Raw genomic sequence first — 13,912 nt, 5'->3', positions numbered from 1 at the left:
TTGCTAAATGACTAAAATGGAACTGTAAAAGTACTTTTCTATTCTCTGAATTCTTTATTAGTGAGGTGTCACAAGGGACCGAGTAGATCTACATCATGATAAGCGTAAGCATTGAAACTGCTGACAGCAAGCCCATGACTACACACACCCCCACACACATTTGACTAAGAGTTTACATAACGTCTAACAAACGTTAATAACTCAGCTTTTCAAAATGTCTTGAAGGTAAGCGCAGAATGCCAGCATGCTTTTCCTGACTAATAAATCAAACTAAATCATCATTGCATTAAGCAGGCATTTGTGTGAATCACAGGCGGCTGGTGGGACCTTAATTGGGGAGGACGATTCATAGTAATGGCTGGAACAGTGTTGATGGAATGGTATCAAACAAATCAAACTATTTGTTTCCAAGTGCTTAATACCATTCCATTAATTCCATTCCAGGTATTATTATTACCAGCCTCCTGTGCTGTGAATGTACAGTAGGACAGCCATGCTGCCCTGATTGGGGTGCCCATTTTACACAGCCTGATGACTGTTTGATTTGATGTATAATTCCAGCTATGTAATTACTTCCTGGTCTGGGCTGCTAGGCTGGGCCAGCCCATTGTTGGACTTGAATCTATCCAGCGCCACAAGATGTGAAGTGGAGTGCACCACTTTGGGCTGAGCCACACAGGGAGGATAAATATAAACCACACACACACAAACACACAACACACAGGCCAACAGGCTTTACCAGACAACCACAGGCGAGTACAGCCCTCACACAAACCAAGTTGTCTGTAGCAGTGAAAACAGTCTAGATGTGTATGCCATACAGTGTGAGCATTCACCATGTCCGTGAAGGCCCCGATGTAGGGCAGCACATACGTAGCTCATAGGTCTCTATTCCTCTCCAAGTGGGATGTGCCGCTATGAATCATGAGTCCGACTGGAGAATGAAGTGTGAGACGTCCCTCTTTCAGGGTGAGAGATGGGACCACCTGTGCCAGTGTTGTTTTGTGTTGTGGATGAGGGGGTACTGGGGTGGGGTCTCAGGGGGCATGGATGATATGTGCACGGAGCAATGCGTGAAATGCCCAGAATGTGAGTGGCGCGAAGGTTGCTGCACCACGTCCCCAGCAGCAGTTCACGCTTCAGCGTTGGTTGGTCTTCCGGGTCCCGGGTCTCAGCTTTCCCCTCTGTCACTGCAGGGGGATAAGGGATACTGCCTCCAGTCTTCCCAGATCGCCCCCAGCTCACCAAAGGCCCACATCTCCAACATACGTTGTCCATATCAGCCCCTCTTCCTGTGGGCTATGTCCATGACCACAGAGGCCCTACAAAATATCTGTAGGTGGCCAAAAATCTGTACATTTCTGTAGGTGGCCAAAGCTGTGTTCATTTAGTATGGATTTTCTATCATATGCTATTGTTATTTGAACTTATGTATAATGGATCTGAATAGATTGAACAAACAAAAGTTATAATTCTACATTGAGGAGAGGACAGTTTGTCAGCAGTGCGTTCTAGCTATAAAACTAATAAACATACCATGCTTATTGCATGATTATTACAGTCCATTGCTGAGTGTTATGAAATGAGACAGTGTTTACAGGTCCAATGAATTGGCCTTTGGTCAAAACTCATATTTACACAAGAACATTCAACCTATATTACCTATTCTCACATCTAGATAGAAATGACCATTACATTTTGAGCAATTTCTAGGGAAGATAGTGCTACTGTTTCTAAAATGTGTATAGACCACAATTTAGGTCAAGAGTCATTCAATGCTCTCTGATTAAAGATGTTGAAGTAATCATAATCAATCTATCTCAATACTACCATAAGGTGCTATATTCGGCTTTCGTTTCAAAATGGGAAGGCTCATCATATTAGTATTCATTGAATTCAGATTGAGAGGAAATGCATATTTTGGCCAAAGTAATCAATCTCACATGAGACACTTACAATTATGATAGCGACACACAGACAGGATGGCAGGACACATGCACTTGTGTGCACACACACACACACACACACACATACACACACACACACACATACTCCAAACACACACATACAAAAATATACACACATACTCCTCCCCTTCCTACTTCCCACAGACCTTTCTCCACTCCAAAGCACACAAACACACCTTCTGAAAACCCTGTTTCTGCAAATTCAGGAAGTCAATATTTGAGGAGTTAAAATTACCCGCCTCCATGTTTGAGATATGCCTTTACTGCAAGGAACTTACTGCGGAATGCATGATCACTCTCATGTTGTCATTGGGTCAGCACTGGAACACCCTATCATTGTTTATTCATTAAAATAGTGTAACATTCGTCGTCTTCCTCTGATGAGGAGTAAGAGAGGTCGGACCAATTTGCAGCGTGGTATGTGTCCATTTTAATAAGACAAACTGACCACGATACAAATACAAAATAAAAATGTGAAACAAACTAAACGGTCCCGTGTGGTAACAAACACTAACACGGAAAATAATCACCCACAACTCAAAAGTGAAACCAGGCTACCGAAATATGGTTCTCAATCATGGACAACGATAAACAGCTGCCTCTGATTGAGAACCATACCAGGCCAAACACAGAAATCCCAAAACATAGAAAAAGTAACATAGACAACCCACCCAACTCACGCCCTGACCATACTAAAACAAAGACATAATAAAAGAACTAAGGTCAGAACATGACAAATAGTTTATTCTGTACAACAGAATGGAGGTACCAAGAGGATGTGGGAGTGACCATAAAGATGATCACACTGACAAAGCCAGCTGCAATTCAACAGGCACCCATGCATGCAAGCTACATAGTTGCAAAGATAGAGAGGTAACACCATATTTGGATAGATCATCTGTAGATGCTCTACAGACTATCTACAGTCTATCAGTAATATTTCAACTAACTATATACTAATCCTAACCTTAACCCTTTATCCTAACTCTAAACGTAACCCTAGCCCTAACCTTAACCCTTACCCTAAACATTATTCTAAACCTAACCCTAACCGTAACTTTAGCGAGCAATTGCATCTACAGATGGAAAATCCTAACTATTCAAAGTGAGACTGAGAAAGAAAGAGAGAGCTCAGTAGGTGCCACCAGGCAGGAAGAGAATTCCATAGCCATGTGTGATAGTGCCTGCTACCCAAAAACACAATTGGAGCTGTGAAAGACCAGCATTTCCCAAGTGACATCCTGGTTCCAATGTGTGGTCATTAGCACTGAATAGAAATAATTACAGACTGGGCAGGAGATGTGTCTATGTGTATTCACAGCTTTTTTTATGTGACCTTTATTTAACTAGGAGAGTCAGTTAAGAACAAATTCTTATTTTCAATGACAGCCTAGGAACAGTGGGTTAACTGCCTTGTTCCGGTGTCAGAAGAACAGAAGTTTTTTACATTGTCAGCTCGGGGATTCGATCTTGCAACCTTTCGGTTACTAGTCCAACGCTATAACCACAAGGTTACATGCCGCCTGCCACCTTACAGAAGATGTAACTTTTTTCTTTCTTTATTTAACCTTTATTTAACCAGGCAAGTCAGGTAAGAAAAAAAATCGTATTTACAATGATGGCCTACCCAGGCCAAACCCTAACCCGGATTACACTTGGTCAATTGTGCACCACCCTAACTGCTGCTCTATAACATAACCTTTTATTCACATAAACTGATATAAAATAGCGTATCTCACAAAATGATGAATCTAAGTGATTGCCCAATTTCTGCATGGTCTCAGATTGAATGAAATAAATTCAAACCATTGCCTACTTATTTTCCCTTGAGCAAGCACTCACAAACAATTACAATTTGGCAGTTAAAATGATGGTTAAGTTGGTTAGGATGTCATGAAAATCTGTGCTAATGTAGTGGACTATTAACCTTTGACGCAGCATTACATGCACAAGCTGGAAGCTGCTATCCGTGGGGGAAGGGCAGACAGTGGGGTGTTAAAAAGGACATTCACACTCATTTCCTTCTTGTGGTTTCAGTACAAATCAACAACATCCTGTTCTTTTGTGAATCCTGCCTTCCCTCATGCTGTTTGCGTTTCACAGTTTGGCGTCATAAACTGGCCTTTTACTGCGCAAGGACTCGACTCAAACTGCAACTGCACTTAAATGGAGAAAGCAAAATGACCTTATTCGTACATGTAAATAAATATAAACACAAGAACTAGGCTAAGCAAAAGCAATCTAAAAATGTCGTTGTTCTGCCCTTTGAATTGTGATCCACAATGTAGCCTACATGTAGGCCTACTAAAGTGAGTGATATTATACGATATAGTAGCCGATTTTCCACAATCTAGGTTGAGCAAACATTAATTTAGAGGTTTTAAATTCGGTGCCAAGCTTTGATCGAACAAAGCTCTCCTGCATAGAATTTTATTTACAGTTTACGCAGCTCTCCATATGCTAATGTTTGTGTGTTTTCTGGAGAACATATTTAGATACATTAGTGTGGAATGTGGTTACATTTTCTATAGCCTACTAAAATAAACGTAACCTTCTTTACACTACAATAGTCTGCCACATAATGACAAGTCCCACTGGACACAGACGTCAGTTAAATGTCTAGCTTTGATTGATATTTGGATGAGTTGTCAACTAACGTGAATTCAACCAAAAATGTCACCCAGTCATTGGATTTATGTTAAAAAGAAGGTGAAAAAAGACAAAAAATCCATTAAGTGTACGTTTTTTGTTTTGTTTTTTACAAATCAATCAGTTTTCCACGTCGATTAAACTTCATATTGAATTATTTGGTTGAAATTACATCAAATATTTATTTTCCTAATGTTATTTCCCATTACACAATTCAAAATGGTCACAATGGCCCTAACATGAGGTTAAATATTCTCAAATTAGCATTCCTTTTCAGGTCGAAGGCCCATTGGGAAACAGGAATGAGTGAATGCATACATAACTAGGTAGCATGATGTGTGAGACTCATAGCTGCCTCATTCATTTAATTCTCTATGACATTGCCCTTGTGACGAAAAGCTCCCAATTCTTCCATTCATGAAATCTTGGTATTACGCTTGCGCAATGAAATTCGGAGTCCTCCCATTCATAAAAATGTAACCCCTGCATTTGAGCCCTGAGTCGTTCTGCCCTCCCATTCACAAAAAAATCGGTCAATGCATCTGCGCAGTTTGTTCTTTACCCTCCCATTCATAAAAACCAATTTCCCCATGTAGTTGCAACATCGTATCAAAAAGCCCGTGTCCTGACCGCAGTACGCATCGAGTGGATAGTGTTTAATAATTTTTCGCCTTGGTCTTTTTTCTTTACTTGGGAGTAATATATTTGGAATATACATGCAGTCGTCAAGCTCAACAGAGAAATGCGCTGCTAGTCTGGAAAAGTAAGTTATTCTCTCGGATGTATGACGTTTTCGACATAGGCTAGGCGGGTATGGGTATCCCATCACGTTTTGGTTGAACAAATTAGAATACTGTTGTGTTACCTTCCGTTTTGTGGTTTATGTGTGTGCGCTGAAAAAAGCTTGTTCTTTTGCAACAAGCTGTTCCCGTATTTACACTTTGTCAATATTTAACCATGGACCCTACAAGGTTGTGGGCGAGAGATGAATGATAATACGAATAATCGTTCATTATTATAGGCTAGGTTGTAAACCGTTTATACACATCTAAGAAATTATGTTGTGTTAAAAAACAAACCGTCTAAGGTATAAGTAACGGACTGCTCACCATTCGCATTTTTGAGGATCTTTGCGTGACGCTTCTCTGCAGCGTTTGAGCTGGCACATCATATGCATATGTCAGGTGGTTGTGTCATCTATTCCTTTAAATAACTCAACGTTTTAAAAGAAACCGTTTGTCCAATAAAATGAAGCAGTGTTTTGGTCTAAACTGCCACCCTCCTTTTATAAACCAATAGCGACTTGCGCGTTTAAAAAAAAGCCTATGTTCTGTATGCGATTTGGCTATTATTGTGAATTAACGTTACTTGTCGAATGAAATGCTATCATCGTGTCTCGATAAATATTTAATCCGATTTTACATTTATTTAATATTTCTAGCGACTGGTGCCGCGTCGCCTCCGATTACAATCACTCATATTCACCCGCATTGAGGGGAGGGGGACACTTGTACCTTCTGTGGATTCACTAGGGTCCTACGTTTGATCAGGAGCATTTGTCCCCCTGCCAGCAATGTCGCAACAGGTTTGTTCAGTTGTTCAGGTTTGTTCTTCATAAGCTGGTTTTGGCAGATCTGAGAGACACAGCATTATAGTCACAATTCGGCTATATTCAGGTTCTGTGAGTATTTCTCTGGCAAATGATCTGACAATCACATCATTATTTCAATGAAATAATCTATTGAGAGATGTATTGGTCAACACTATATGAAATATTATAAAGTTGATAGAATTCCCTTATACATGCTATTTTCTCTACATAGCCTACTCTATCATTCTTGACATATAGGATATAGGTTGATTTTCAAACAACTCTTTAATTACTTCATGCTTAATGCATTCCTACTTCCTTGTAGTGGCTACTATAGAGTAACTGCTGAGTAGCAACTGTTGTGTCCTGTAGATCTATTGGGAAGTTAAATAGTTGTAGTTATTGTCTAGTCTACTTACTCATTCTAGTTTTCTAGTTTCTGCATACTGGCTCGTAGTCCTATGGAACTGTAGTCTGCATGCGCCAAAAGAGATCATCTCCAAACACCAGTGTCTGCCTTTTGTGAAGATCAGATGGGTACATTTGTTATTTGTTTTTACTACCATGAATACTTGTTTGTTTTTTAACTGCACACATTGTCTAGCCCTGTGAAATACCCTAGTCCTACTTCATGCAATCAGTAAATTAAGAATAACTTACAACCTTTAAGGAACAATGAACACAGATCAAATGCAATAAAATCAACTTTGCGCATAGATTTATGTCTTCTCACCAATCATATTTAAAAAAAAGCAATATCTATTGAATCTATGACTGGTCCTTTGGTGAATGTATTTATAGCACTTAAAGTCATGTGTTAGTCTCAATCTGGTCTATGGGGCCCCTCTTGGTCTTGGTCTAATTTGGCCTAGGTTGTAATTATTTTAGCATACAAGTCTTCCAATTAATATTGGCCTTGTGGTATTTTTGTCTCATGAGAAAGTGTGCAATGTGAATTGAGTAAATGACATATTTATGTTGATTGTATTGCATTCGAAAACAATGTATTATTAGAATTAAATTGAAATGGCGTGCTTGTGAATATTAGTTAGAAACCGATACAGGACGTTCTCTGAATGTAACTTTCATCAGTACCATCTACTGCTATGAGTCATTGTTGAGAATATAGATTTTATGCTGACTCATATCTTGTACAACCACTGACTGAGAGCCTCGTGTTAGATATGGGTTTGTGTAAGTAGGGTAGCCATTCCAGGAGGCTGACTGTCATCTCTATGTTTCCGCAGGACTGCTAGACGTTGAGCTCTCTGTTTGCTGTATGAGGGACACAACTGCACAGATGGAGTCAAGGGTTCCCCACCACATCCCTGGAGTGTCTTCCTCCATTATATCCCAGCCGTTGCTGGACAGTAGTGTCCCCTATGGAAGGCTACAGCACCCGCTCACCATCTTCCCTATCGACCAGATGAAGTCCTCTCACATGGAGAACGACTATATTGACAGTCCTGCTGTGGTCTCCCAGCAACCCCCCAGCCAGAAGGTTGCCAAAAGGGGGCCCCACGAGCCACTGCTAGGGCCCCCCCAGCTGGCGCGCTGCGACCCCAACGATGCCACCACACACCCCTGGATCTCCTTCAGCGGGCGGCCCAGCTCCATCAGCAGTAGCAGCAGCACCTCGTCAGACCAGAGGCTGCTGGACCACGCAGCCCCTACCCCCGTGGTGGACCACAGGTCCACAGTAGTCACCACCAGGACCCCCTGTTGCGAGCCCAAGGTGCTCACCTCCAAGCCTCTGGACCTAAAGGCTGCTGCCCAGGGGGCCATGGCGGTGGACAAGAAGCACATGCTGCTGTGTGAGACATGTGGTAAGTGCCGCTGCACAGAGTGCACCCTGCCCCGAACCCTGCCTTCCTGCTGGGTGTGCAACCAGGAGTGCCTGTGCTCGGTGCAGAGCCTGGTGGACTCGGCCACCTGCATGTGCCTGGTCAAGGGCATTTTCTACCATTGCACCGAGGATGAGGACGACGAGGGCTCTTGCGCCGACCGCCCATGCTCCTGCGAACAGTCCAACTGCTGCGCACGCTGGTCCTTCATGACGGCCATGTCCCTGGTGCTGCCCTGTATGATGTGCTACCTGCCCGCCATGGGCTGTGTCAAACTGTCGCAGAAGTGCTACGATAAAACCAGCCGCCCGGGCTGCCGCTGCAAGAACTCCCAGCAGGCCTGTAAGAGTATGGAGGCCAAGGCTGGAGGCCAGGGGAAACAGTCCTCATGATACTAACTGGCTGTTGCCTTATCAATACCCTTTGGATAGACCAAGCCCCCCACTTTCCAAAAACTATGGTACTTACAGAAGGGTTCACACCTGTCCTTTTCCATTCTAGTGATGTTATGCCACACAAGTTCAAATCGGTCTGTCTGCTAGATCTGTTGGCCTAGACAACTGCTTGCCTCAGAACCCGTCCTTATGAGTGTAACAGACTGGTGGATTTTGTTTTTATAAAATGGCCGAAGGCACAAGTCATACTCCCCTCCTATACGGCTCTGAATTTATAGCTTCACGATAGCTAGCTACTCCATGACAAATTGGACACCAGTTGTTTTTCCCCTAACATAAAGATATATGTTTGAGAAAATAAGCCTGTTCCAAAGCAGTTTCCCTCTATTTTTGTTTTCCTTTTTGGTAGTTTAGGATACTTCAAGTGAAACTACCACCCACTCTCCCCTATATATGAACATTCTTTAGGTTTCAGTCCCACACAAGCTTTCCTGTTGCTAGCTTGATGTTGAGCTCTTTAGGTCAAGGTGACAAAGTGAGAGGTAGTCATGTGGCTTTGGAGCGATAGTCTGTTTTTTATATTCTTGTTTGTGTGCTCGTACGATATGTAAGGTCATGCCACAAGTGAGTGAAAAACTGTGTTTAGGATTGCCTGACTTGATCACTTTCTATTTCCTTAAGGGGAAACGTAATATGGATTTTAACCTAGCTTTTACCAATCACTTCAGAAATGGCATGTCATGCACTGCATGATGTAACTTAGTGCTTAACCCCAGTGCTAGATGTGGATGTGTTGTAGAAAAACCTCCTCAGGGATTGTTCCTCATCCGTAGAATTTGGTCTAGCACGTAAGAACTGCTTGAAAGCCCAGTCGACTTCACTTTGCACAAGGGGCGAAGAACCATTTAAAAAGGGCAAAAGGGCAATTGTGAATTATTTAGGAAGAGTGAGAGGAAATGGCTGGAAAAATAGCATTTTCAGGAAGAGGGAGAAGGTAGAGCGAAGTTGTAGCGTATCTAGCCAGCCTTAGTTAAATGCAATCTGCCACTTGCACAACCTTTTTAGATGAAGCAAACCTCTTATGATGGACTAAAGCACAGTATTAAGTATATAACGGCTTAATGTATTTTGCATTACTCTGTGAGCTACTTTGAGTCCACATTGTGTACCCCACTACTCAAAAAAAGTCGAGTTTGTCTTATGTTAGAAATATTCTTTACCTTTTTATTTTCTCAATCTATTTTTTTTGTGTCTTGCATGGAGTTCCAATGACTTTGCCAAAAGGAGTTTAGTATAGCTTGTTTAGCTGTCTAAGGGATCATATGTGTTATGCACTTGCCAAATGGTCAGAAAGGCAATTGTTCTTAAAGGTACAGTGTCCTTTTTGCAGTTTGCTTCAGTTTGGCATAATTCTGTCACGTTTGTTCTAAGGTCCCCTAATAACATTGGGACCTGTCACCTTCTCATGTTTGTACTTGTCTTGTTGCACAAAGCAGAAAACATACAGGAAAAAACACTGTTCTTAGTCTTGAATGTATAAGGCAATATTACTTTCAAACGTTTGCAATTCAATCCAAGGAAAAGGTGCCAAAATTGGGAATGATTATGTGGCTGGCAAAGCCAGGGAAACAAATTGCAAATGTGTTGACAATATGTTATAGAAATAGACCTATGCAGGTGACATGCTGTTGTAAATAGTTTCAAGACACGTGTTCTTTAGAAGAGTTTTAAATGTCCTCGAAAAATTGCATGGTACATTATAACTACAATTCAGTACAAAATATATAGAGATATGTAGATATATATTTTGGGGGTGAGGTTGAGGGGAAGTGGGAGGGGGGGGGGGAGACATATTTCTATCATAAGCACTTGACTTAGAAAAGTGTGCCCTGCAATAAAATACCTCTGTTTATGCTATTCATGCCTCATTAGCAGGAGAGAGGCGAAGCTAATTCCCAGTCCCCCAGTGCCCCTGAAACTGTGGACTCATTGAATCCACTGAAGGAATACAATTTCGGCCTATCCGGATCAACCCATTTGGTCCTTTTTGTGCTCGGTGTGACAACTTTTTTTTTTTTTTTTCCCCTTCCCAAGTTGTCCGACAAATACCCTTGCCTTGATTGACAAATACAGCTGCTGTGCATAAATTGTTAAAACCACCGGTAGGGAAAGAGAACTCTCTCAAGCTACATTCCATCTTGTTTAATAGTGGTCGTCTTTTGCTTTTCTGCTTATTTTTTTTATGTCTGTCTCTCACTGTGGCTAGGGTAAAACCCTTAGCTCCAAACCGCGTTAGCTTTATGTTTATGCCATGTGTTTGCTGGCCTGTTAAGGTATTGAATGATGACCAACCATGACAACTCAATGATTAAACTTTTTTTCTATTAGAATGCTGTGACTTAAACTCCATTTTGTGGTTCACTGTGGCCACTAGAATTTTCTTCAACTCAATCAAAATAACCTTTTAAACGGCTGGCTTCTGCTATTCAATTTCTTTGCCTTTGCCATGTCAATGTTGATTGAAAAAGAGCTTTTGTTTTGTTAAAATATAACAAAAAGAAAAATTCTCACATATAACATTTTCCCTTTTATAGATATATTTATTTTGAAGTTCTATTTTATATAGTATTTATTTAGATGCCAACTTTTGTTTGAAGAAAGCTTATGTCGAAACGGAATGTACATTGACATTGGAAATATATATTGTTAAATATAAACAAGTTGTGGTGTCTGTTTTTGTCTCTTGTTACTGATCTTCATCTACTTGAATCATACACAAACTGAACTCTTAGACAGACCGGAACCATATCAGTACATGCTCTGGCCTTCTGCCATGTCTTTCCAAGATGCGCATGGTTAGAGGAAGATGGTTATGTTTTAAAGCTACAAAGGAGTTCAGTTTCCATAGTAAGACTTAGTTTGTCATTTTGTTGATTTGGAGCTGGAGAGTTATGGTTGAAAGCTACGGAATAAAAACGTAGGTCGGAAAAAGGCTGTTTCCTGCTCATTCTCAGAGGACCAAATTAAAACCGGTAATAATTTTAAATCAAAACATTTAGTGGTAGTCACTGTTTCATTTGAATGTTTCCACTTTCTGAATTTCCTTCCTCTTAGTTTAAATTGTATTATTCTTGTATAAAAGAGCGGTAAGCCACACTCCAATTCAAGCCAGAAAAAGCAGTTTGTCCCTACATTTTTCTGCAAGAAAATATAAAATTTTACAGCTAATAATTCAGATATTTCCTTCCTCAGTCAGACAGGAACATGCCCTGGTCAAATTTCAAATTAACAATCAAAGTCAAAGATAAGGTCTTGGTTGTGTGTAACTGCAAGTAGGAAAAACCGTACTGAGCAAATCCTTTCCTCAATTTGGAAAAAACAGCAACATGAGAGGGTATTATCCTCCCAAGTTGTGCGTGCAAACGCTGACTGCCTGCATAATTAAGGGGTGATATTCTATGTCTAGATATGAAACATTCCTTATCTCCCAACAAGCACACCACCGTACGTGGCTGGAATATCTCCCTCCACTCCGCCCCCTTTCCCTGGGCCGACCTTTGCCGACCCCCCCCCCCCCCCCCCCCCCCCCAAGGCGAGGCAGGGCCCTGTGAGCACCTGGGGGAGATGAGTGAGGAGCTGAGTTGACTTCCCCTCCTGGCTGAGCTGGGGCTTCCGCTGCAGCCTGTGGCGCTGGAGCCTGTCTGTTCGAACAGGTGAGATCTGAGACAAACCTGCCTGTTTACCTGCCTGCCTGTCATCTCCCCACCTTGCAATACCCTCCCGCCCTCCTTCCCTCCCACACACCTCCACCACATCATCAGCTCAGGCATTTTAAATTGCAACAAGTAAAGTGAACAAACCCACCTCTCTCATACAGGAGGGTGAAACCGTAATACTGGTAGGGGCAGTATTATTATCTTAGGTAACCCCAGTATTTCTTGGCTGAGCTGTTAGGAAGTGTGCTGCTTTATGCTTAAGGTCAGTGCACAATGTTGAGAATAAGGTCGTCACACCCCTTCACACAGCATATTCTCACCCTGCAGGTTAGAACGCCTGTGCTTTCTTGCTGATGGCTCCCATGTGCAGCACTTCCTAAATTCCATTACGATCAAAGCTGTGAAAATATCTGTAAAAGGGGGGTTACATGACAACAACAAAAAAACAGTTATGCCGGACTTCATCAAATAGAGTACCAGTTCCTATAACTTTTATTCTGGTCTGTCCTTACTCTGATAGTATAATTATCCTACGTTTTATTTGTCACATGTACAGGTGTAGACTTTATCTTGAAATGCTTGCTTTACAAGCCCTTCCCAATGATGCAGTGTTAAAAAATATGAATTGAAATAAAAATATCAACACAAGAGGAATAAAATACACAAGAATGAAGCTGTATACAGGGAGTGCCAGTACCAGATCAGTGTGCAGGGGTACGGGGTATTTGAGGTAGATTCAGTGCATTCCGAAAGTATTCAGACCTAAAGAGAATCTGCAGAGAATAATGGGAGAAACTCCACAAATACAGGTGTGCCAAGCTTGTAGCGTCATACCCAAGAAGACTCGAGGCTGTAATAGCTGCCGAAAGTGGTTCAACAAAGTACTGAGTAAAGGGTCTGAATACAGTGCATTCGGAAAGTATTCAGACCCCTTGACTTTTTCCACATTTTGTTACTTTACAGCCTTATTCTAAAATGGATTAAATATTTTTTTCCCTCATTAATCTACACACAAAGCCCCTTAATGACAAAGCGAAAAAAGGTTTTTAGAAATGTTTGCACGTTTATAAAAAAAAAAAAACGAACTTATATCACATTGACAGAATTATTCAGCCTCGAGTCTTCTTGGCACACCTGTATTTGGAGAGATTCTCCCATTCTTCCCTGCAGATCCTATCAAGCTCTGTCAGGTTGTTTTCATCAAGGATCTCTGTACTTTGCTCCGGTAATCTTTGCATAGATACTTACTAGTCTCCCAGTTCCTCCCACATACCCACAGCATGATGCTGCCTCCACCATGCTTCACTATAGAGATGGTGCCAGTTTTCCTCCAGACGAGATGCTTCAGGTCAAATAGTTTAATCTTGGTTTCATCAGACCAGAGAACCCTGTTTCTCATGGACTGAAAGTCTTCAGGTGCCTTTTGGCAAACTCCAAGCGGGCTGCCATGTCCCTTTTACTGAGGAGTGGTTTCCGTCTGGCCACTTTACCATAAAGGCCTGATTGGTGGAGTGCTGCAGAGATGGTTGTCTTTCTGGAAGTTTCTCCCATCTCCACAGAGGAACTATGGAGCTCTGTCAGAGTGACCATCGGGTTCTTGGTCACCTTCCTGACCAAGGCCCTTCTCGCCTGATTGCTTAGTTTGGCCGGTCAGCCAGCTCTTGGAAGAATCTTGGTGGTTCTAAACTTCTTCCATTTAAGAATGATGGAGGCCACTGTGTTCTTGGGGACCTTCAATGCTGCAGAAATG

The 13,912-nt window shown here is 41.7% G+C and overlaps 1 protein-coding gene across 1 annotated transcript; it reads left to right on the top strand.

Moving 5' to 3' along the window:
* The first annotated feature begins 5,227 nt into the window (after window positions 1-5,227).
* On the top strand, window positions 5,228-11,157 carry LOC109892978 (protein sprouty homolog 4). The gene is made up of 2 exons (XM_020485918.2): window positions 5,228-5,379; window positions 7,455-11,157. The coding sequence occupies exon 2, from the start codon at window positions 7,487-7,489 to the stop codon at window positions 8,441-8,443; it is 957 nt and encodes a 318-aa protein (XP_020341507.1). The 5' UTR covers window positions 5,228-5,379; window positions 7,455-7,486; the 3' UTR covers window positions 8,444-11,157.
* The last annotated feature ends 2,755 nt before the right edge of the window (window positions 11,158-13,912 follow it).

The sequence above is a fragment of the Oncorhynchus kisutch genome, linkage group LG6 (genome assembly GCF_002021735.2).
Source record: "Oncorhynchus kisutch isolate 150728-3 linkage group LG6, Okis_V2, whole genome shotgun sequence".
Lineage (NCBI taxonomy): Eukaryota > Metazoa > Chordata > Actinopteri > Salmoniformes > Salmonidae > Oncorhynchus > Oncorhynchus kisutch.
Note: the sequence above shows the minus strand (reverse complement) of the source record. Positions and strands in the feature narration are given on the sequence as shown.